At 42.4% G+C, this 24900-nt stretch overlaps 1 protein-coding gene across 9 annotated transcripts in view; it reads left to right on the top strand.

The window, feature by feature from the left end:
- The window catches only part of zgc:114120 (SRC kinase signaling inhibitor 1), a 146322-nt gene extending 125520 nt beyond the window's left edge, over positions 1 to 20802 (top strand). For 7 of the 9 annotated variants that reach the window (XM_042223203.1, XM_042223195.1, XM_042223205.1 and 4 more), the window contains 7 exons: positions 1061 to 1208; positions 4063 to 4360; positions 4664 to 5009; positions 5205 to 5347; positions 6549 to 6698; positions 6811 to 6903; positions 10275 to 20802. In XM_042223203.1, coding sequence (XP_042079137.1) covers positions 1061 to 1208; positions 4063 to 4360; positions 4664 to 5009; positions 5205 to 5347; positions 6549 to 6698; positions 6811 to 6903; positions 10275 to 10427 — 1331 coding nt within the window. In that variant the 3' untranslated portion in view covers positions 10428 to 20802. The remainder of the gene's footprint in view (positions 1 to 1060; positions 1209 to 4062; positions 4361 to 4663; positions 5010 to 5204; positions 5348 to 6548; positions 6699 to 6810; positions 6904 to 10274) is intronic. The other 2 variants (XM_042223196.1, XM_042223209.1) reach the window with 2 other exon arrangements.
- Positions 20803 to 24900: the final 4098 nt, after the last annotated feature.

The raw sequence follows: 24900 nt of genomic DNA, 5'->3' as shown, positions 1-24900 counted from the left end.
ATAAAAGGTGAATCAAATGGACCATTATGGCAAGGCTGGGATGGTCAATTTGGTAAAGTAAATCCGTTGGGCATCTTTCTTTGCCTTTAGACAACTATTCTGATGGCAAAAGAGCCAAACGGGACAGGGAAAAAAAAAATCATCCAGTAAGACGTAGAGGTTATTTATTTAACTTGTTCTTGGTCATATTTCTTTAAAGTGACCGTTGTAGCAGTCGCATCATCTTCAATTTCCCATGTGCCTCACAGCCTCTAGTTTGTTCTTTATGTTTATGTTTTTATGGAAAAACAAAAACCAATAAATAAAATAATATTTTTTTAAAACAAGGGCGGGAAAAGAACAAAGGAGGGAAGCAAAATTATAGAAAACCACATGAGGAACTAACCTCCAAAATAAAATGGGAAATAAGAGGGACCAAATGAAAACACACAAACATCAGACTCAGATGAAGGGGAGAACAAAACATAATCAGTAGGCAAGAAAAACAGAACAATGGATAAAACAAAGCTAACATATCTAACACTTTACTTCAACCAACATCCATCCATTCTTCTACCTGCTCATGGGTGGAGAACGACTTTGTCTTTTCTGCATTTCTTTAATTATTAAAAACAGAAGAACAGTCTGAATCTGAGGCATATACAGCTTGTTACCAACACACACCCAAACAGGACATATAAATACTACAAAGAATGAAACATATGTTAAAAAAAGTTTATGTACAGATAAGAAGACATGGCCAGGACATGCCCCTGAGGCGCCGCCATTTCTGCTGAAATCCAACATCTCAGATGTTACAACAAGCTAACATGTCCTTACTTCTCGTTTAGCTGACCCCCGCTGAGCCCTCCTCATAGGAATCATCTGGATATGACAGGAAAATCCTGGGTGACAGAAACAGCATCCCGTCTTCCCTTTATGTCCCCTTCCCTGTAATCCGCCTCCTCCCGCCGTCCCTGCTCTCCGGCTCTATTTCTTCTCACATCAACATTTCAACATATCTTTCTGACACACAGCTTTCTGTTTTCACTGATGCCTCTTCCCTCCCCGCCCTGTGCAGACCAGTTCCCGAGCCTTCAGAGTAAGATGCGCGTGGTGCTGAGGGTGGAGGTGGAGGCTGTGAAGTTCCTGAAAGAGGAGCCTCATCGTCTGGATGCCCTGCTGAAGCGCTGCAACACCATGACGGATGCTCTCAGCACGCTGCGCAGGTACTCAAATAAAAGTGAAATGAACCCTCGCTCAGTTATTAAAGCAGCTCAAGTATTTTCTGCAAGATTTACATCAAACCACACAGTCAGTCATCATTTTTTAGTAATTTGGTTTAGATAATACAGCTGACGTCAGTCTTATCAGGACCAATCAATTATTTAAATTTTTTTTTTATCATTTGATTATTATAAAAAATAGTTTTTTCTTTATTTACAGATTATAAACGGACTTAAATAAGGATATTAAACTACAATGTATACACAACATGTGATCGAGGTTTTAGGAACGAGCCCAGATAAATCAAAAATCGTACTTGATCTCCTCTTCATGGTCATTTTCCCGTTCACCTCTGAATTCTTTTCATCACAGCTGCTCATTTGAGATCTCTCAGTAGAAGTGTCCTTATGCTTCTCCCCCTGTGATGTGTTCTGGATCGGCTCCATCGTCTAAAAACAGCATCTTGATTTCAACTTGATTTTCATTTTTTGGATGGAGCACAGGGATGCAAGTCTGGTGACAGCAAAATGCTCAGAGTTTTTCATTTGCCGTGTCACAGTCACTCCTAGAAGTTCCCCCTCAGACACTTCAGCAAGTTACAGTAGAACAGCTGGCAGTCCCACCTGGGTGGATGAATTTAATGCATTAGACTGTGAATGTTTAACGTTGCTGCAATATGAGCGGGTGGTGTCCTGACCATCTTTGGTTCGCCACATCTGGTTTCAAACATCGAGATGGCAAAAGGCAAAAATGGTCACCTTCTGATGTCAAAAGTACGACTTTATAAACCAAGTGAGAGTGACTACATCCATCGTTTATATACAGTCTATGAGCCAAAAAGAACAATGAGCTCGTGCCACGCCGAGGCGTCTGTCCATCTGTGTGTTCGCGAGAATCTCTACTCCCCCTTTACCTTTACTCAGAATTTAACTAAGCTTGCACAAACTGCTCAAGATTGAGGTTACACTCATTTTAGAGGCAGTAACTGCAATGAGGTGATGCATCTGTTTTATCAGAAGGTCTTTTCCAACCACTAAAAGGGACCTAGTTACATCTTGGTGCCAGATGCCAACACAATATCAGGCAGGTGGTCATTTTGTTTTGCCTGATCGGTATATATTAACATCTACACAGATTTAATAGAAACAAAGGCTTGTGCGGTGCTAATGACTACATAAAAGTTCTGCAATTTTTTTTTTTATTTAATTTCGTGTTTTATCCAAAACAAAGGTCCAGGGTTGAAAAAGGATTTGTTGTAATGTGGAATCAGTGGAATGCAGCTTATATGGGATTCCCAATTATGTGTTTAAGATTAACATTTAAGGAAGTAAAATCAGAACTGATGCATGACTGCGCTGCCAAATGCTGAATAATGCCCGTGAGTCCTGTGTGAACACCGAGAACATCAGAGGAGAGCTGACGGGCGCAGCAGTCTCTCCTTTCCACTGTTGGTATTTCTGATTAATGGTTAAGCATTCTGGTCATCAGACAGAACGCCTCGTTTCTGCTGATATCAAAATGATAACATGTCATATATCGAGGTTTTTGTATTTATTTTTAATTGAAAGAAAAAGTTGAAAGTTAAAAACTGTCTAAGCAGCCGTTCGGGAAGTTCAGATTAAGAAGTCTGAATCCTGTAAACGGGATTATAAATCTCAGAAAAATGTTGATGCCGGTTTTCTTGGGGAGCTGCAGGACTTTAATGTAAGATCAGTAGGATTAAAATATGTGAGAAACTCCTCTCCGGTACACCAAGTATGGCCAATTATTTCAGCTGTGTCATCTTTCTTCAGTTCCTCATATGCGGTAATTCAATCGTTCATGCGATGAGTAATATATCACTTACCCTCGGTGGTGATCTGCAGTGATGTTTGTTTTAATAATCCTTTATCTAACTAGGTAAAAAAAGTCTCATTCAGACAGACATCTTGAAGATGGCAGCAAACATCGTTACATTTATAGACACAAACAAACAGACAAATAAAACTGTCACACAGAACAGATGAACCCGGGATGTGCCGGGCGCAGCTGTGTCGCTTTCAGGTTCCGACGTGGCCACGGGAGCTAATGGCGCCCGCCCCGAACGGTGATGGCACGTCTGGCAGACGTTCCAAAAGCATCTGAGGAGTAGCTCTCAGCAGCAGAGGGAAGGGCAGGAAGATATACACAGAAGTATCATAGAGAAGCCAGTTAATTTCAAAATAAAAGAACCCATTCAGAGTCAGTGCTTTACAATGCGCCTGGTTTGATTTGAAGCTTTGTGTAGATGTGACATCATATGACATCCTGATCAAAGCTCCAAGTTTGAACGGGTTCATGTGCAAACAAACTTTCAGAACCATTTTGTTCTTGATCTTTACTTGCACGATTGTCAAAAGGCAGTCAAAACATTTAATAGGAGCTTTGGGTTTAATAAGTTTGCCTGAGCTGACCCAAAGGTGGCACAACCAGGAGCAGTGTGTATTTACTTCAACATTTACAGCTTTGTGAGCCATAAACAGGATCAGACCATAAGGGCCTCGTTCTGCTGTAACATCCTGAGACACGTTGAAGGCTTTCTGTCCGACGCAATGAAGGTTCCTCTACAGGTGCTCAGAACAAGATTTCCAGAAGAGATCTAATTAGCAGGAGTGCTGGAGCCAGTGTTTTACAACATAAAGACTTTTTATGGGTTCAACAGTTCAAGTTTTTGATATTTGAGTTTTTGCAGTCAGTCAGCAACAGTTTGGATCATTTATGATTCGTTACCAGAGTTTGTTAAAGTAAACGTAATAAAAGCTGGTTAATCAATGACAATAGACTTCATTGTGTTAGCTGATGACCTTACCGTTATTCTGTTGTCCCCTTTGTTAAAAGACAAGTCACCGAGGGGGTGTGGAAGAGCCCCGAGGACCTCTCCAGCCAACCGCAGAAACGAGCCGATGACCTGAGTCGTACCTCTGATCTCGACATCCTGAACAGTCCTCCTCTCAGCCTCACCGATCTCAGCACCAGCGCCGGCCTGGCCAACTGGATGCCCGTGTCTGCCGGCGACGCGGACACCTCGGGCCCCGAGCAGGACATCCAGCCTACGATGACCTTTAGAAATCGAGTTCTTGATGAGCTGCCAAGCCGGCGTCCTCCTGATAAGTCTGTGTCCGCCGAAGTGCGACTGGTAATGAGCTCCTCATTATGACTGTTTTTCTTCATCTTACTGGTGTGAACAATCTTAATGTGCACGTTGTCAGGATCGGCCAGATGGCAAATATCCATTTACATTTGAAATTGCATCTGAAGGTACTTAAATCCCTCCATGAGACCGTGTTCACACGCCAGCAGTTTGTTTATAATTCCATTTGTCCATGCAGCATTAGAAAACAAACTGCTTCTCTCTGCCTCGGTTATGCGTTTCCAGCTCTGCCTCTTAGTAGTTTGCATGTTAGGGCATATCATTTGTCTATATCTGTATTTATGTCAGGCGGCCGAGCGGGACTGGGAGGAGAAGCGTGCCAGCTTGACCCAGTTCAGCGCCCAGGACATCAATCGCTTGCTGGAAGAGACTCAGGCAGAGCTGATGAAAGCCATCCCCGACCTTGACTTCGCTGCCAGGCACATAAACAAGCCGGCAGTGCCCCCAAAGCCCCAGATCACCATCCCAATAACGTCCGCCGCAGCTACCTCTGCAGCTGGGACCACTGGGACCACAGCCACGACCTCCACCACTACAAACACCACACCCAGCGGGGACCAGCAGCCTGGAAAGGTGCAGCTGGCTGCCCAGAAGCTGAACAGCATGGAGGGGGCTGGTTCGCATCGAGGCTCAGGTCAGTTTGTGTTTCAGATTTAAATCTGAGCTTTCAGATTTGACTGAAGTGCCTTTGTGCCGTCTTCCTCCCCTCACCCCTAACCAGCTGGGGTGAGGGGAGGGATATTACCTTACAATATAAATAAATAAATGTTAAATAAAGTTATTTAAACAAAATGAAAGTTAAATACTAAAAATCTGTTTATTTTTAAAGTGGACCTCAACGTGGCCAAGTATCGAACAGAAAAGCCCTCCAAGTCTCCTCCTCCGCCTCCACCTCGCCGAAGCTTCCCCTCCGCTCACGGCCTCACCACAAACCGTACTGGAGAAGTCATCGTCACCTCCAAGAACCTGAAGGTGAGACTCCGTCAGGGTTCAGTATCCAGAACCACATATGAGTCATACCTTGATTGTTGGGCCACAGTTTCAGTATTTTAGATAACAACCACAGAACCGATCACTTGATCCTGTTTGAATACATCCATCTATTTCCTGAGCCACTTTTCCAATAAGGGTCACATGGTGGCTGAAGTCTATCCCAGCTGTCGAGGGGTGAGAGGCGAGGTTCTCCTTGGACCGGTCACCAGTCCATCACAGGGCTAACATGGACACACGTGTGCTTATAGTCATATCTTCTAACTAACATGTTTGAGTCTTCCACTTTACTTACCTGAGCGATCTTTGAGTAATGCAGGTTTCCCCAGATTAGTGCGAGTTAACCAGGCTTTAACAGCTTTAACAGCACTTTCAGGATTATTGCCATGCTGCTACGTCGACAGGTTTTTACCACACAGCTTCAGATTTTGGCAGATCTCTGCAGACTTTGCTGCAGGCTCACAGCAGCATGCTGCCTCTTTCAGCTCACACTATAAATCTGTATTTGCCCTCTGGTCCACAGTGTTGTTAATGCATATGGATTGTTTTGGTGGGAACTTTTCTACTTGTTTTTTTAGGTATATGCTGTAAATGTCTGCCTTTTCTCAAATCTATTAGAAATAAACGTCTCTATTTTCTTTATGCAAACTACCCCCACTAACCAGAGTTGTTTCATCCTGTCACGCTTTCATAACTAAAGCCTGTCAGAAGTGGACTTAAATCTCCGTCTCTGCAGTGATACATGTGGCAGCACAAAAAAACGTAGCTCCCTTTTTGAGCAAGCCAGTCATTTCTGGTGCAAGTGCTCTCCATGGTGGTTCTGTTATATTCTGTTACATACAGTGGATCTCCATCATTGTCTTGTCTTCTTCTCCACGTCCCAAACTGGGCGTGTCAGATGGCCGCCCCATCCTGAGCCTGGTTCTGCCAGAGGTCTCATCCTGTTAAAAGGGAGTTTTTCCTTCCCACTGTCGCCAAAGCTCTGCTCAAAGGGGATCATATGGTTGTTAGGGTTTTCTTTTGTTTTCATTGTAGAGTTTTTACCTTGACAAACTGCAATTTGGTGCTATATGAATAAAATGGAATTTAACTAAATTAAATGAAATTGAATTTGACATGTTTGCCGTGGCAGGTCAGTCCTTAGAAATGTTGTCTTTATTTTGTCTATTTTGTCCTTTTGTAGATGGAAGAAGATGGTGACCTGCCAAAAACCCTCGTGAAACTGAGGCGGACCCCCTCCGATGCCCCCCGACCTGCCTCGACACCTCCCGTGATCGCAGCCTCGGCCGTACAAGATGAAGACGACGAAGAGAAGATTATTGCCGAGCTGGAGGTACATTAGTCTGGATTTTTAAGTGAGAAGTTATTCATCTGATTTGTGTTGCAGATTTCTGTTAATACATGTTGTCTCGGTGTGATAACGTGTCTTTCATAAAACTACAAAGATATTTCAGAGAATGCCTGTAAAAGATTGTAATAAAGGGTACAGCAGCCCAGCAAAGGCCACCCCCACCTCTCCCTGCATCATGGGCAGAAAGGTAAATTAAAAACCTCTAGTTGCCTTCTGTCTCCGCCACACCTGTGGGCTCTGCTTCTGTTTCTGCTCATTCCCCCTTTCTTTGTATTTCCTACTACTGCTGAAGCTTTTGTAGCGACTAATACAAAGAGTCAACACCTTTTTCAGGGTCACACTGAAATAAGCAGCGGAAACACAGCTGTAAAAAGCCAGCAGACTAAATTGTAGACAGCACTTTAATCTGGTGGTTTTCTGACCTTGGTTTAAAAAACACCAGCATTTCCCACCATTTATACATTCTGCTTTCATGTAATCAGCCTTATACTGTGAGGTTTCTGTTAGAGGAGAAAAACACACGGCGAGGAAAATCTGGTGATTCATCTCAGCGTGCTAGCAGTGACTGAATTTATTTACTGATTATAATTCAATTTAAATACAATAACTGGCTTTACAGGAGCGAGGAAGAGAGAGCACCGTGGGCACCATGCAAAAGTCTTCTTTACATTTTGCATTTTGTTTCTGAGGAGCGAGACTTCCTTATATTTGTTTCGCTTGTACAAGTCGTGCAAACAACGGTGAAGGATGTCATGTGACTGCAGCGTCACAGTGTTTTCTGTCACTGTGCACGCAGTACTGCGAGCCGTGACTGATGGCATTAATCTGCTGTTTGCTGCTATGGGGATAAATGACTGGGGGAGTAACGATGACCTGTTTTAACAGAAAACTAGATAAAGTGTTAAAATCTATTAAAGTTGCCATGTTAACAGCACTGTATGTGATTCAGATTGTTTCAGTTTGTTTGGTGATGCTTAATTACTTTTCTGTGATAATGTAAGCTAATTTAAGTGTATGCTATATTTAAAACATCCTATTTAGTTTTTTTATTTTTTACTCCTATGTGGGATCAACAGACGCTGAAATATATCAAAGATTAAAAGAAATAACAGGATTTTCTGGTGGCGTGTATTCAAGTTGAAAACGTGTGTTTTCCACATTCATATTTAAAAATCCAGTTGTAGGCAGAAGGCTGAATATAAATTTAAGGTGGCTGAACTTTTCTTCTCTTTCTAACCCTGTTAATGTGTCCTCTCCTCTGCTGACTTTCAGTCTTGCATATTGTGATGCTTGTTTATAAAACGTGCATTAAGTCTCTGTAACCGCTGCAGCAGCTCCTTGTAGCTGACGGCGTGATGCGATGTGCAGTGAGTCAGCACGGATCGAAGCAGATCATGCATTTAGTTTAGAGTGCTCTTTATGACAGCTCTGCTGGCACGTTGAGCCGAGAAAAGAGGTCTTGTTTTTGTTGGAATTATCGCACAACGCCACTAAGCAGGTAGCTGTCAAAATAAAGGGACGGTGAGACGAGGAGGGAGGGCGAGGGAGGGGATTTCAGGTTCAGAGCTGCAGACAGAAACGTTTCTCTGAAAGAATCTATTTTCTCACATGCAGGTGCTTTAAATTCAGATCCCGCTTTTGTTCGCTGAAGGCGTTTCGAGCAGCGTGGCATCTTTAAAGTTCCTGCCAACAGTGATTAAAGTCAGCAGAAATAAATTGTCTCTTTCTAATACTGGTCATTAAATCTGTGCTTTCCTGTGGTAGAATATTTTTACTGAAATTTGGTCCAAAGAGACGCAAAAAAGGTTAAAGGTTAAAACTCAAGAATGGTGAACACCGGCACCCAGATCCTCTCTGAACAGCTGCTCTCTACAGACGTGTAGACATTATGCAATCATTCGTCACAGCGCAGCACTGTAATAGATGTAAATCCAGTTATCAATGAAGATTTTTTTGTCACTTTTTAACAATTTAAGCTCAGTCAGGATCATTTTATTCAAAAGATGTCCTTCCACAGTACATTGATTCACCACCCTTCACTGCACATGCACGGAAAAGAGCGAACATCAGTGACAGCAGATGTAATGTTAATGAAGACGTAAGGATGCAAGGCTAAAAGAGCTTAAACAGGAAGCTCTGCATGAGATGGGCGTGTAGATGGGTATCAGCTGATGCAGCCTGGCACAGAAAACAACTGATCTGAAGTATTTTTTTACAAAAGTCTGGTATACAGATCTTAAAAGTGTATGAAGACCTACTTTATTAAGTACATTGTTCTAGTGTGCAGTTTGTTCCATATTTATGTGATAACATCACAAAGTTGCTGCAGATTTGATGATGTCAATCTCTCGTTTCACCACATCCCAAAGACTGGATTAAAATCTGGTGACAGTGGAGGTCATTTGAGTTCAGTGAGCTCGTTTTCATGCTCCAGGAACCAGTTTGTTGACGTGCAGCTGGATGGATCCATGTCTTTATGTTGTTTACATCAAATTGTCACTCAACCATCTGATTGTTACAGCAGAAGTCGCCTCAGACCAGGAAACATTTTTCTAAATCTTCTTTTGCCCAATTTGAGTGAGAAAATATGAAATGTAGCCTCAGTCTCAAGACGTTAGCTGACAGTAGAGGCGTCTGGTCTTCTGCTGCTGTGCCCAGGCTGCTTCAAGGTTCAATATTTGTGTGCTCAACGATGCTCCTCTGCATACTTTGGTGGTCAGCTGAGTAGCTATTAGCTTACTGCTATCGTCTTAAAGCAGTTTGGTCCTCTGACGTGAAAAAAGGCATTTTCTCCCACAGAACTGCTTCTCACCACATAGCTTTTCTTTTTCTGACCAGTCTCCGTAAACACTAGAGATGGTTTTTAGGGAAAATCTCAGCAGATCACCAGTTTCTGAAATACTCAGAATAGCCCAGCTGCTACAAACAGTCATGTTACATTAAAAGTCCCTTAAATCTAATTTCCTTGTTGTTCTTGAACATGTCCATGTGCTTAAATTGGTACGCTAACAGATATTTGTGTCAATGAGCAGTTGAACAGGTGTGTCTAATAAAGTGGCCGGTGGCTGCATACAGCATCACTATAAACTGTAGTAGCATTGTGGAGTCAATGGTTCTGATCGTACAAGTATTTGAGATTCCAATCAGGACAAGACAAAAGTAGACACTGATTTTAGGACTCACATATCTTAAATATCCATAAGATATGTTCAGCATCTGTTGCCATGGTGATCTAGTGAGGTAAAAGACTTAATGATAGCTGCACTGGTGGAACAATACTGTGATGTTGGGATATCGGATTGTGCAGAAAAAAAGACCCATTAATGAAGCTATTCAAAAACAACAAATATAATCTACAACACATGGCCAAAAAAATAAGTACACTTTCAGCATGTGCTGTGTTTTCATTTGGAGGGCTTGCAGATCACAGTCACGAATCATTACAGTATAGAGAGGCTGTGTCTGATTTCATGCCAACACTTGGCTGGTTCAACATGAACACAAGCCGAAATAAGTTAAATTAAAATGACGGTGCTCTCTCTCTCTTGGCTCCCACAGTACAGCAGTAACTCTCCTGGCCCGATGAAGGGACCCACCGTCGCCGCCCGGCTCAAACACCTCCAGCAAGGCAGCCTGGAGAGGCCCAAAACCCGCAGGCAAAAAGAGGAGATCCCCAAAGTCCAGGGTCAGCAGCAGGTATTCCACTTCTAAAAAGTCCACCTCTGATGCTTCGTCTGCCTCTGCCTCTCCTCTCTGCTGTCACTCCAAAGGAAGTCCCGCTCCCTTCCTCGGTGACTTCTGCGAGATGAAAACTGTATAGGCCTGACCGGCAGACGACACGAGATCAAACACAAACCAGTGGGGGAGAATACTACAGAAACCTTGTTTTTTTTACCAGTTCTTGATGTGTGTTTTGAGTTACTGGATCTAACCTAGCTTGCTTAGAGGTCAAGTTTTTGTCGTGCGAGTACGTCAATGTTTTGATTTCCTGAGGAAGGTCTCGGTGCTTGTGACTGACTAAACTAGCTTTATTATGATAGATCTATTCCGATACATCCTCTGCCTCCGTTGTGTGAAATAAGCTTCAGTAATGCCACGGAAAGACTTCATATCTCAGAGTCACAGAGATGATATTTCACCCTGATCCAACCATGTTTTCTCTCACTGAATCCTCCTCATCTCTCAGTCTGTTCATCCAGTAATGACCACATGCTGCTCTTTTTCTATTACCCATCATTTAGACCTCAAGGTCAGCAGGCAGGGCTGCAGCAGGCGCTGAAAAACCTGAAGGGTTCACAGTCCAGCCGCTAGGCCAGTCCATAACGCTAGCTTACTTGCCTTTTTTGAAAGCCAGGATGCTATGATTATTTTGCAAGACACCAAGCGCAGAACACAAGGCATAAGGTCAGCAGAAGATGGTGTGCAGGTTTCAGTTTAGTGTCTGCAGTAAGCAGAGTTAAAGTAGCACCCTTAGCAGTGATGTTAAAACAAAGACGAATCGATGGAAAGAATGGAAGCAAGGACCACAACCCAAACAGATAATGAAGATGAGCTGAACGAGAAGCAGCGAGACAACAGGCTGCAATTTGGGGAAGACCTTAGTGAGGATCAGGGGCAACAGATCCCCAAAGAAAGCCACCTTCCCCTGGAAGCAGTGATTGAGCGTTTTGCAAATTTTGAAAACTGTAGCAGTTGTAAAACTGGTAGAAGCGACCGTGACTTTGAAAAGGTTGTGTGGGAAGATATGTGACAGGAAGAGGAGTCTTTGGGGTGTCCTGCTAGTGAACTTCAGATAAATTAATTCCAATCATTGATCTGAATATAAAACGGGGTGTAAGGAAAGTTTCAGGAAAAACTTTTGAACTAATGTCAAGTTCTCTAAAAGTTATTTTCATTTCAACGTCTAAAAATTTAACTTAAAATTCGAACTTTCTCGTTAGCTTCTATCCATAGACTGTATATAAAAGATGGACAAACATCAGTAAGAAGTCCTGTTTTGAAGCCTCGAGGTTAATTTTTCACCGCTGTCAATCTTGGCATTTTAAAACCAGATGGGACAACTCAGTAGCCAATGAACACCCCCTACATAATCCTCCTTTCTGACTCTAATAATGACAATAATTTACAAAATTATTTACAAAACAGCCTTCATGTTTATTTAACTACACCTGAAATGATGATTTAATGATCTGAAAGTGTTTTCTGAGATCACAAGGCTGCTGTCCCATAGTCTCCTATCAAAGATGAGTCACGTGAGTCTCCCCCTGCTGGCTGTTAGAAGAATGCAGGTCTTTATGTTGGCTTCACCTATCAGACCTGAGCATTCGGTCCATCTTTTATACTGCCTGTGGCTCTATTGGTCATGTGACCCAGTAACCATCTGTCATTTTAATTACCACTGACACTAAAGGAAGTGGGGTTGAATATCAGCCACTTTTATCAATGACCGGTGGCGAGACATGGTCGGGTAACGAGTTAAACTTTTCTTAACTTTGAAGCGAGCGACAGAGGCGAAAACTAACTGGAGATGAACTAGATATACAGAAGCAACCGACTGTCAGCTGTAAAGCTGAGAGCAGGATTTGTCATTTTCAGTTAATTAAGCTGCACGTTATTTTCCCAATTGATAATTTGTTTGAACCTTTTTATTTGCTGTTGCTTTTGACCTTGATAAACAGGTGAATTATTCTGTTTTAGCTCCAGTTGTGCTTGAATTACAAAACCAGGCATTTATTTGCTTTAAAAAACTCTCTAACACTTCTTTCTTACCACAAACACAACCGTGACCTTCCTTTCCGCAAGACAAACTTGAGACTTGTCTTGGTTCCCTCAAATACCCTTAACAGGCAAGTTTGATAAGAAAAGGAGGCATGAGAAGCCAATATTCAGGATGGGGGAAACCTGGAGTATGTCCGTGTGACAGAAAGAGCAGAACTGGGACGATTTACAGTGCACACATTCAGGAGTTATCTGTAGAAAATGCAGATAAAGTAGATTTTTTTGTGAGTTCCTGGTTGCGCAAAGACTAAAAAGTAAACCTTACAAATTTTTTATGGACTCCTGCAGTGTTTCATTACTAAAGTGCTGTGATGGCTTTGTACAATTCCAAACTACTTAACCACGATGTTTGTTGGCAAATTAAACCTCCAGTTTAATCACTTTTACACAGAAAGAGGCTTCTGAGCTAATCCAGGCATCTTGAATAAATAAAAATGCCGCGTACGCTAGCACGCCTTTCGCAGCCGATTCTGAATCTGCCACAAATTCCCATCCGCTATGTTGCCGTGCACCAGCACAGTACAAAGAGAGAAATCGGTGAGTAAATCAGCAGCTCGGTGTAAAACACGTCGCCTCCTCCTGAGCGTGTCTGTGCAAACGGGAGGTTAAAGTTGGCTGATGAACCCTCAAGCACGGCCCTTTCGCTGCAGAGCTCCACTCGCTCTTATCTGGTCCTGCAGGCGCTCCGGGCTGCCCCTGACCTGCTGAGCGTAACAGCCTTGACCCATCCTTGGCTACGATCCTTTTTGAGTAAATACTGACAATGAAAATAAAAACGCATCCAGCTGGTGCCTCTCAGTCAGGCAGGCAGCGGGTCACTGTCAATCATCCTCTCATGTGTCAGCGCTGGTTTTGATTAATGATTTTTCCATGAGATATCCGTCATTAACTCAAAGCAGCTCCTCCACATGAGCCCAGATATCTTTATAGACTTCGCTTTCATGTATGCGAGTAGGCCAGCGTCTTTAACAATGCCTCATATTAGCAGTAACAGCCGTTCACATGCGGCCAACATGGCTGACCTCCAGTTGACACGCGATGCCATCTGGGCGCTCGTGGACGAAGAGGCCGTGAGGATTAGTATTCAGCTCCGGTGCCATCTTGTACCGGTCTGAATATTAACTCACTTTTTTTTTGCACCTCATTTCCCTTATTGCTTTTTAAAAATTCATGATTTTATAACCACACAGCCTGAAAGCAAATGGTCAAATAATGTACTGTAATTTTTCTATTACGCAGGCCGGAGCCAACGCACGGCTGAGATAATGTCATCGAACGTGCTGTTAATATTATGCACAAACATGTTCTCTTATCGCATCCGGCTAAATTAACTGTAGAGCATCACTTGTAATGGAAACGCTGGGATAACAGCGTGGCTCATCTGTGTCATGTCAATGTCAGCCTCTACTGTACATACAACCATGCGGCCAAATGAAGCCTCGTGTAAACGAGTTAATGTAAAGAGAAGGGAGGCAGTGAAGAGTAAAGAATACACAACTGGGGGAGGCGGCAGCGAGTTTACTCACTGAAGCTAGGAGCTGGAATTAGAAACCACCTCACAGGAATGTTAATGTTTTACCTTCTTCCTGTTGATGGACAAAGATGCTGTTCCAAACTCAGTGGCTGCCTCGCTCCTTTTGGCTTCTGCTCTACTTTAAATTAAATGAAAATGGGTCAAAATTGTGTTTCAAATCTGCAGAAATCTACAAAAAAATGTGGTCAAAGCCAGAACGTAGGAACTAAATTTGAACTTTGTTGTCTGTAAACTGAAGTCGCGATCGCTCTTTCTGCCACGACTCGACAGACGCTTCTTTTCCTTCAGGATCGGTGACCTGGAGCGAAGTCTGCCTTATGACAAATGAACAAAACCAAGGGTTCAGCTCTGCTTCTTACCAAAAAATCTCTCACTGCTGCTGCTTTCACTCATTCTTTAGGAAAATGGCAGGGAACTCCTGCAGTAGCAGCTCCATACCTGCTGACATCAGTGGTTCCAGCTTGTTTTTCTTTTTTTGCTGCAGCCAGGTATTTAGCAGCAGTAGCAGCACGAGGCTTTTATTGGTGGACGTGCATGATACTATATTTGGTATCAAGATGAAAAAGGACTAACCTCAGCAAGGCCTCGGCCACCGCTGACAAAGTGTGGCCAGCCGTTTATTCCCCCTACACGCAGCCGATGAGGACGCCTGTTAGGGGGTCGTTCACGTGCTCATAAAGCTGACTTTACATCCTGTTACTGCTTCCCCAGCAGAAGCGATTATGCACAGATATGATTCAGTAACAGTAACAAAGAGGAACTGAAGCATGTAACTATGGTTTATCTCAAGCTTATACTCCACTGGTCCAAAAAAAAAAGGTCACACATTGATACTTCATTGGCCACCGTTAGCTCTGGCACACGTTCACTGTGGCATCATTGCAGTAAGCTTATGCAATGTCACATTTATTTCTGGGCTGCTGTCTTTTTTTGTTACTGCTGGGAGAGTCAGACCGCTGCGTAAAGCCTTCCCAGCACATCCCAAAGATTCTCAGTGGGGTTCAGGTTTGGACTCTGTGGGGTCCGATCCATGTGTGGAAATGATGTCTCATTTTCCCTGAACCACTCTTTTTTACAATCTGAGGCTGACGAATCATCTTGGATAAGCCCATGCCATCAGGGAAGACAAACCTGGTCATTCAGTGCAGGATACCTCACATATTACTGAGTCAGACCCCTAATCCAATGGTGGGCTCCCACCCACAATGCCCTGCCCCCAAGTAGTGATTTTTTTGGGGGTTTTTTTTGCCAAACACTGAGCAATTTACATGACTTCAAAGCCACATTATAAGTTCGAGAGTATTTGGCAAATATGGAATTTTTGCACATTAAAGAAAATAAAACAGCAAAATAAAGACATCCAGATGAATCAAACTGTAGCCGACCTAACTAGCTTAGCAGCTCTCTGTAGCTGCGATTACACCTTTTAAAAAGTGAATCGATGCTTAAATCACATAGTTAAATCTATTAAAGTCTATATTTTATTATATTGGCTTACATGTTAATGTGATGAGTGTTAATAGTATTCAGACAGATGGAACCAATTCCCCATAAGCTGCAGTTGTAAAATAAGGCTTATTCTCTTGAAAATTAAAAAGAACAAGACAGTTGAAAGAGCAGTTTGAAGATGAAGTGTCCATTTCTGCAGTTTTAGGTAGTCTGAAGGATCTGCTGTTTGGAGGTAAAGTTATGAAGGTGAAAAGGAGGAAAGTTAAACCGTTTTCCTCCCCACGCTGCTTCTGTTTTTGCTGCACTGCCGCTGTAGGCGGGTAAACTTCACATGATGCCCGCGTCTCCATCAGCTGAACTGGTGTGATGTTGCTCCGGGCAGACGAATGCTTTTAGATTCAGAGTGTCAGGCATCGGGATCTGCCAAAATAATGTGAAGCGATGCAACATATTTGATCTCTTCTTGACTAGATTTACTCTTTTGCTTCACTGTTTTGGTTTTCTTGTGGTATCGGCTGCTGTTTAGCATTCTTCAGTTTGACGGAGAAGCTGCTGTGCTGCGTAGAGGAGGCGGTACGCTTTTAAAAATCCCCTCCGGAGCCTGGGCGGTGCGTCTGTCTCTGCTCGTCCTTTTGTTCCCGAGAGCGCCTCAGATGTACCTGTGTCCCCCCCGGGGCTCCAGGCAGCACCTTGTCACCACAAACAGTTTTCTTTTATTGCTGAACTTAAGCTGTTGTCGAGTTGGATTCTTCCCCCTTTGTACGCCCTGTTCCAACAAGGTTACAGACAATACCAGCACTCACACGTTTTATCCAACCAGCCTTTTATTGGCCTAAACTGATTTTTCCATTTGCTGGTGTTTTCTTCCGTTGCACTGCATTTGACCTCCCAGCGCAACCGTAGTTAGGTGTTTAAAGAAGTCATAAATTAACAGAGAAAGCAGATTTATCTCAAGCTTCTTCTTGCTGCCAGATTATGCCCCCCCGGTGGCATCTTTTATATACAGTCTGTGGCCAAACGTTGAGATAATTCTAGAAAACACCAGAAGTCCTTTAAGTTTGCTGCTACTCAAGTACGCACCGAGTACCCATCCATCAGGTAAACAAGAGTCGCGACGGCGTTCTTGGCACATGCATCAAATCTCTCTTTACACACCCAGTGCGGTAAACCATCTCCATCGTCAATCTTCCTGAACGTAACTTGTTTGTCTTTCGGCCGGCCGAACATTTGGATGGACAGACCATTTCGGGCTATGTGTGGCTCATAGAGGTGTAATGGGAGGGAAAATCTGTAGCCCACTCATGTGCAGAGCCGTTCATTAGCAGTGGCAGCAGAGGGGGCCGGGGGACGGCCCCCTCTGCTGGTTGTTTTTCCACTTGGTTTATTTATTTGGCACACAGAGGAGCTGCAGAGGCTGCTGCTGCTGCTGAAGGCGAGGTGTTTAAAGTGAGAGCAGGTCAGAAACATAAATGTTTTCTCAGGAACACCCCAGAGCCCCGGCTAATACAGAGCTGTGGTCAGAGGAAAACTCGCTTCTGCTACACCTTATCTTTCCTCCTCCTATCGTTCCTTTCCTCTTCTCCTCTGCTTGTCTCCTTTTCTTTTTCCACTGTTCTACTCTCTTCATTGTTTCCTTTCATCCCTTTTTTCTTCGTCCAGTCGTTCCTATCCTTATCCATCCCTTCGTTATCTCCCTCATGATCTCTTCTCCTCTTTCCTTATCTCCCCTTCGTATCTCCTTCATTTTTCATTTCCTCATTCCCACTCATTTCTTCCTCTGCTTCCTCCTTCCATTCCCATTCTTCTCTCTGCTTTTCTTTTCTTCCATCTTTTTTCAATCTGTTTTAACCTGTTATTCCATCGGCCTCATTCCCATGTTTCCTTATCCTTTCCTTCCTTTCCCTTCCTATCTTTATTCTCACTCGTGCCTTTCTCCCTTATCTCTTCTTTTTGTTTCCTTTCTTATCTCCTTTCCATCCTTTTCTTTTAGATTTCTCTCCCTCATTCCTCATTTGATCTTGCCCTTCTTGTTTCCTCTATTTTGTACTTCTCATCTTTCCTTTTTTCTTGTCCCCACTTCCTCTTTCCTTGCCTTTTACATCTCTTTCTTCCTCATCTTCTTTCCTCATCCCTGGTTACCTCTCCTTTTCTCCTCTCAATGTTTCCTACTCTTGTCTCCCCTTGCTGTTTATTCTCCTCTCCTTTTTTAGCTTCTCTGCTCATCCTGTCTTCTTCCTCCCTGTCCTTCTTGTCTGATGCATTTGTTTCCTTGTGTCATAATCTCACTCCTCCTTTCCTTGTCACCCCTCGTCATTTGTCGTCTTCTTGTTTTCTCTCCTCGTCTCCTTTTCATCCTCCTTCCACTCCCGTTTCCTCTTCCTCCTGTCACTGCGTCACACACAGAAGAGGAAGAAGAGCTGAATAAGGGAAGATTTTCTGTCCCTCGTCTCTGACAGCAGCAGCTCTGTGATCATTTCTGCCCGTCTGCAGCCCAGCGACAGCTTCGCACTCTTCTCTCTAGTCTACCCACAAGCACGAGGGCTGTCACGCCGATGCACCAAAAAACCTGACGTCCCCGGCGGCCAATCACATCGAAGCGGAAAGTAGTGGTAGCGCAGGAGGGGGACAGGGAGGGGGAAGGGGCGGTGGAGGAGATCATAAATCATGGATGATTTAACAGAAACTTGAAATACATTTGTCTGTTTGTAAAATTTGATTTCTGTCTTTTTTTCTTTTTTCCCTTCCCTTTCACCGCTTCTCGTTTCCATTCTAATTTTTTCTTCCTTTGCTCCCGAATCTTCCCTCTCTGCTTGCTTTTTTGGGGCAGTGCTGAGCTTTTGTCACCGCTACAGCAGAAACGCCGCTCATTGATCTGGGCGATCATCATCACCACATCACCATCAGTTTCGCTGACGTTTTCCCCTCGCTGCTTTTTCGCACATCATTTTGGTCCGTGAGCCAGTCTCCTTTCTTCCTCCTGTCTCTCCTTGCTTTGCCTTTTTTCATTCTCTGTCTGCTTCTCAGGTCTCTCAGGCCTCAGCTGGACTAATAACGTGAGGAGTGAGTACTCGGATCGTTCTGGTTTTGGACTCCTAAATCCTAGCTCAGACCTTGAAGGTGTGACATTTTGTCATTAGCGTAATTTGTCTGACTCTCTCGGCTGCTGTAGAGGTCGTTTTCACATTAAGGAGCCAAATTAAAAGGGTAAAATTTATTCTGCACATTTGGAGGTTTTTCCATCGGCTCCAGACCTGCGTTGTGAAGCAGTGCGAGGATTTCACCTCTAACATGTATGTCGCAAATCCATCTTTTACCATAACTAACAGCTAAACACAATACCTGTGTCCCAGCTTCGCACCGGCTCAGCTACCTTAAAAAATAACTTTTACGCTCAGTAAAAAAAATGCTGCTTTGGGGGATTTTTGAACAAGAATATACAAACAAAGCTTAAAAAGACAGGGCAAAAAAACCTAAAATTTGTGACTATGCCGAAATGTATATGATAAGCAGTAACACAGCAACAGAACCATAAAAATGTCAGAGCTTTCAGTGAGGGAGGATAGATTTGGGTGCTTAGCTGGAGCTTGGAACGTCCACGATGAGTGGCCAACAGTTAGCTACAAAGTGATGCATAACAAACAAACTTTTACTACTTTTTAAAACTTTTACTATTTAACTAGTCATGCATACTGCGAGTTTTATCCTCTCTAACCACGCCCCCTATTCTAAGTCACACGCCCAGTGACTTTAGCCACTCCCACTCATTCACTCCCATTTGTAAAATAAACAATGCGAAATATTTGCAACTCCAGTCAAAAATAAAATGATGAAAATGATGATCATTACTAAAATAAACTCTCCTCTTCGCAGGTGTGTGAAAGTGTGAAACTGGGACACAGCGAATCGTGTTACCTTTACATTTGTCTGCAACACGTATGTTGTCAGAGTTTAACCCGTTCCCAAATCAGTGTGTTATAAAAGTTTTAATGAATGTGACAAGTCGAGTTTGGATTAAAGCGCAGAAATGCAGCGAGCTGAGACGAAAGGTTTCATGTAAACCGAATCTGAAGTGACAAGATAAATAATCCTGCGCGCACCCGGTGCTCGACGCGGTGTGTGACATCTTGCTGGAGGGAAATCTGACACTGACTGTGTATTTATACCACCGGCACACAGTAAATTACAAGCAGACATTTTATTATATAGTTAATACATTTATGGAATGTATTAGTAGTGTCAGAAATAGCATTAAAAGCTAGCACGCAGTTAAAGTATAACCTAAACCACTTCAGCTATATTGTATGTATATTAACAATCATTTAGTTTAAATTTGGGAGAGAACATGTAAAAAGAAAAAAGTGTCATCTATGTTTTATATAATCAAGCTTTTTTTGTATTTTTATACTTGAAGAGGATTCATACGCACGTTTAACACATTTATTCTGTAAATTTTTATTTTTCTGCGTTAAAGATTTCTTTATTTTTTCTGCTAACCATGAAACAAACCATTAACACATTGTATCGTAGAGACCAGGAGAGGCGCCAGATGCTCGCGGCGGGCAGGAACATGTATAGAAAGCACATGAAACAATCACCTCTCTGATAGGATGGCCTCATTTTGTAGCTGTTTTCCTCTACTATAACCAATAGTGTGTGTACACTACACAGATGATACAATTCAAACTGTTTATCGATGGTTTCTTGATGAATGTGTGATTGTTCAAACCATTTGTGGGTGTTCAAATCATGTATATAAACCCAGATAATATATAACAAAATGGATTTTATGTGAAACTTTTATAGAAGGAATTAAAAAAAGAGGAAAAAACTCTCCAAAATGGCATGCATACTGTATACATTCCTGGAAATCTGCACGCTGGGTCAACAGAGGTCTCATTTTCTTGTCAGAAATTCTGTGTATACTTGTGAGTGTATGATAGAGTAAAACAAAAATTGTACAGTTACATAGATTTTTGTATTATGTTCCAAATGGCAAAGTAAAGCCCCCAGAGAAAAAAAAAAGAAAAGAAAAAACACGACTATTATACCTTCAGAGAAATGAACGATATTGTATATCAACTAAATGATGAGTGGTGCTTGCTGTGTGGGGTAAGTGTTGTTTGTGAATCGTGAAGAAGAATGATAAACTACTACAAAGTCAGTATAACTAAAGACCAACTAAACAGTGCAAAAACACTGCGCAACTTTGTGTGTGGAAGCTAAAAGTTGCTGCTTCGTGTGAGAAAAACCAACCGAATGAAAAAGGTTGCTGCTTTTGTACATCCTGTTGTGTTTTTGTGACAATAAAGGTGACCCTCTTATAAACGACGAGTGTCGGCGCCTCATTTATTTGACTCGGGCAGCTCATCCTTAATAATGAATGATAAATGTATTACCGTGTAACGATGAGAGGAACCGCTTTAATCTTGTTGATTCTGGAGCCTTCCCTCTGGACAAATAAAGGTCTCAGATTAGTTTAAACACTAACCAAATATGCGCTCGGTTAAACCTGAGCTGCGGTGCGATGAGGTCGGATCAACTTTCATTTAGATTAGATGAAAGTTTAATGAATTATGAAGGGAAGCCGAGCGTAATGAAGAAGATTAACAAAGAGAAGGTGTAAGCCTCTAAACATGCTGGTATTTAACATTTACATTTACTCATATATTGTGTAAAGCCCCTTTTTTGCTTTACTTTGAATGATGGTGGTTTATAGGTTAGGAAAAATCTGAAATCCAGCCATCAAGTTATTAGAATCCATCAAAAAAGGATATGTAATTGTAGAATGTTTAGCTGATTTTAGAGTTTAGAAATGTGTTAACATAGAATGTAGAACTATTGTAGAGACACTGCCCTCAATATAATAAAGGCCTCACTGTGTCGTGAACTTAGGAGTAGATTGTAGGAGACCCCTCCCCCACTTGAACTGTGAGAGTAAAACAGAGAGGAGTTAATGCTGAGTGGAATTTCCCCAGAGGATGTTTGGGTGGGGGTCTCAATATTTGTAACTGGATAACTGTCGTCTGGAAGAGAGATGGGTTTTATGACCTAGGGAGTCACCTACACCCACAGTGTTTTAACTGTCACGCACACACATCCACACGCACACTCACTCATGTGCACTCATACATACACACAGGTATGTGTACACAGTCACACACGAGCACTCATATAGACACGCGGGAACGCACACATGTAGGCATTCATGTGCTCGTGCACATAGACACAGACAGAGTTTGCAGCACACCGTGGGGGGGTTTATGATGGGGTCGCCTCTATAAAGCTGGCTGTAACTAACAAAGGGGTGAAGATTTGGAGAGGGACACCGGCCTCGTCTTCCCTTCTAGAAGTGCATGCTTAAATGAAGATGAATAAAGGTTTTGTGAAATGACTACTGAGTTCCGGTGCCATCTCTGGAAGTTTCGACGAATAAAAGAACCGGGGTAAAACTGATTTCTCAAACGTCCAACTTATGAAGAGCATGTCTGTATTTTAAGGTTGGCTGTTTCTAATCTTCCAGGTCCAGTCTGACAACAGTCAGCAAACCGTTTTCTAGTTATTCGACAATATATGGAGGCGCTAAGTCCTGCCAGACAAGTTATCAGCAAACGGAAGCACAAAGTGCTCTAAAATATCTTCCTAGACACGGTGCTGACTTTGGACTTGATAAAACACAGTGGACCAACCCACACCAGCAGATGACAGATGGCCCAAAGTCTCACAGATTGTGGAACATTTACACTGGACTTCACGCACCTTGGATTCAGTCTGTCTCCAGTCTTCCTCTAGACTTTAGAACTAAATAAAATGAAAACTTTACCTTGATCTGAAGAAGACTGTTTTCCCCACTTATGCTATTATTCAGAGCTGGTTTGATATCAGTAAAGGGACAGTGTGGTGGCCCCTGATGCTCTAACACAAGCCTCAGTCTGCTGCTTGTGAAGCTCTGCTGAGATCTTGACTCAACTTTTCCTTAGAGTCCTACTTTTCCCTTTGGTAATCCCCAACTTTCCATTAATAAGCTTCAGTACTGTCTTAAAACACTGTGTGGCAGGCAAGATACGGACTCAAAATGCACGACTCAGGAGACAGAATGTGAAAAAAGGCAGTTCTAATGCTGAAGACTTTCCAAAATACAAAAATAGGGCAGGGCTGGAGCCAGGAATATAAAACTAGGAGTCTAGGGAACGCGACAGAACAAAGGAGCACACAGCGTTGAGTAAGGATGTGACAAAGGACAAGAGGAGATTCAGAGAATAAATACACACCGGATAAAGAGGGGAGTGGAAACAGCAGACAGCACAGCTGGAACAAATCAGAGATAACAAGACAGGGAAGTCAAACTAGATAGAAATCACAAGAGACCATCAAAATAAAACTGGAAATAACCAAGACAGAGACTCAAACATCTGAGACTGACAGAGACATAACACAGACACGGAGACAAGACTAAACGAACCGAATAGGATCACAAAAGGGAACTACCGAACCATATTTAGCTTAGAGCAAACAAGGCACTACAGACACACAACCCAACTCGAACATAACCCTGGAAGATATAATAAATCAAGGGAAACAGGAACATTAACACTGATGTAACAAAACGAGAGAAACTTAGACACAAATGTCTTCAAAACAAACCGTATCACAAATCCACGGAGAAATTCAAGACCCAGGGGCCAAGACAAATACAGCAAGCCTTTTCAGCAGCGCCCTTCTGTGGCTTATTCACGTCATCTGAACAACTGTCAAGTCTGCAGACTTCCCCATGATGAAAAAAGTTCTTTTTTGTATTTTATTATCTACTATCAATGTTGCCTTTGCCCTACATATTACGCCACGTATAAAGACTGAAATTACAGTCACACCTACTCTGGTAAGAAAATCAACTGAAAACAAACAAACATTCAAAATGAAACAGAAAAATGCAAAACTTGTCAACAATTTGCACAGTTACAGTGTTGTCCAGGTCCTTTTTGCTGCCAGAACAGCCCGGACCTGTCGAGTCATGGACTCCATCAGACCCCTGAAGGTGTGCTGCGGTATCTGCACCAACATGTTAGCAACAGATCCCGTAAGTTGAAAGGTGGGGCCTCCATGTTGGACTTGTTTATCTAGTTCTGTCTCTACCTCACTTGTGGACTCAGCTTCTATTTTTACTGATCCCCCTTTTGATTTACCGCCATTTATTTCCTGCAACTACTAATGGTTAACACAAAGAGTCCTTTTTCAGGGTCACAGTGAAAATAAAAAAGGAAACACAGCTGTATAAAGTGTTGGCTAAATCATAGACTGCTTTAACTTGGTAGTTTTCTCATCTGGATTTGAAAGGCCAACATTTCATATCGTTTATACATCTGGATCCTTTCATACGCATTCGTTTGTTCAGGCTTTTACTGTGAAGTTTCTGTTAGAGAAGAAAAAACTGAAAAAGATGGCCAAAGATCAGAAATAACAAGATGAGTTTATATGCAAATTATATAAAGTTTTTTTTCTCCAGAGGCCACACTGAACTTTCACACCTTGCATTGATGACGCAGTCATGTATAATTATATCTTCACATATTTAGTTTTAGTTTTTTGCATGCTGTGACTTAGAGTCCGCCTTTATCTTAACTTTGGCACTGTTTCCTTCAGCATACCGAACAGGCTACATTTCAAAGTCAAGCTCTTGTCAGGCGTTCCCAATCATCTGCAATTTATTCATATAGAACAGGAACATAGCTTCATACCAGCAGCCCTTCCCTCTTACTCTGATCCTTGACTTCCTGATTCCTGCTCTGAACTAACCCCAGCCTAATATTCTCTTTTACCCACTTCTGTGAAAGTGCTGTCTGTTTCAAGAAGAAAGACCAAAAGCATCGTTGAGGCATCGAAAGACAGATAACAGTGAGTATGGATGAGCCTCAAAATTAATCTAAGTCATCATGACCCTAAATATAACCTGTGAGAATATGTCATTTTGTTTTAAATTGCTCTCCTAAGGCTGGGTAACGACACAGGGGTCAGGGTTTGGGATAGAGGTCAGGTTTTTTTTTTGTCCTTATTATTATTCATAATTAATTTATACCATGTACAAATGTTTACTACGTACGATACAATACACTAGAAGACATGCATATGCACAGAAAGTGCTGTGGGAACGTATTGTTATGTGCAGTGTTATGTTACCACATGAATTGAATGTCAAACATTTCAATAGCAACTTAAAAGGTTGTCAAGCATTTGGGAAAAACAGAAGATGCAAAGATAACTGATTTGAAATGTGACAAGGCTGTTGTACAAATTTAATCAGTCAGATGAAGGGTGATAAAAAAACAACCTTCCTGAAAAAAACAGGTTTGTTTTATCACTCTTCATCTGACTGATCAAATTTATGTGGTTGAATAAAATCTAGTCACTTCAGAATGTATTCAAATCCCC

This window comes from Haplochromis burtoni, unplaced genomic scaffold, assembly GCF_018398535.1.
Source record: "Haplochromis burtoni strain Fernald_Lab_line unplaced genomic scaffold, NCSU_Asbu1 Contig_6, whole genome shotgun sequence".
NCBI lineage: Eukaryota > Metazoa > Chordata > Actinopteri > Cichliformes > Cichlidae > Haplochromis > Haplochromis burtoni.
This window is presented reverse-complemented; position numbering and strand designations above follow the sequence as displayed.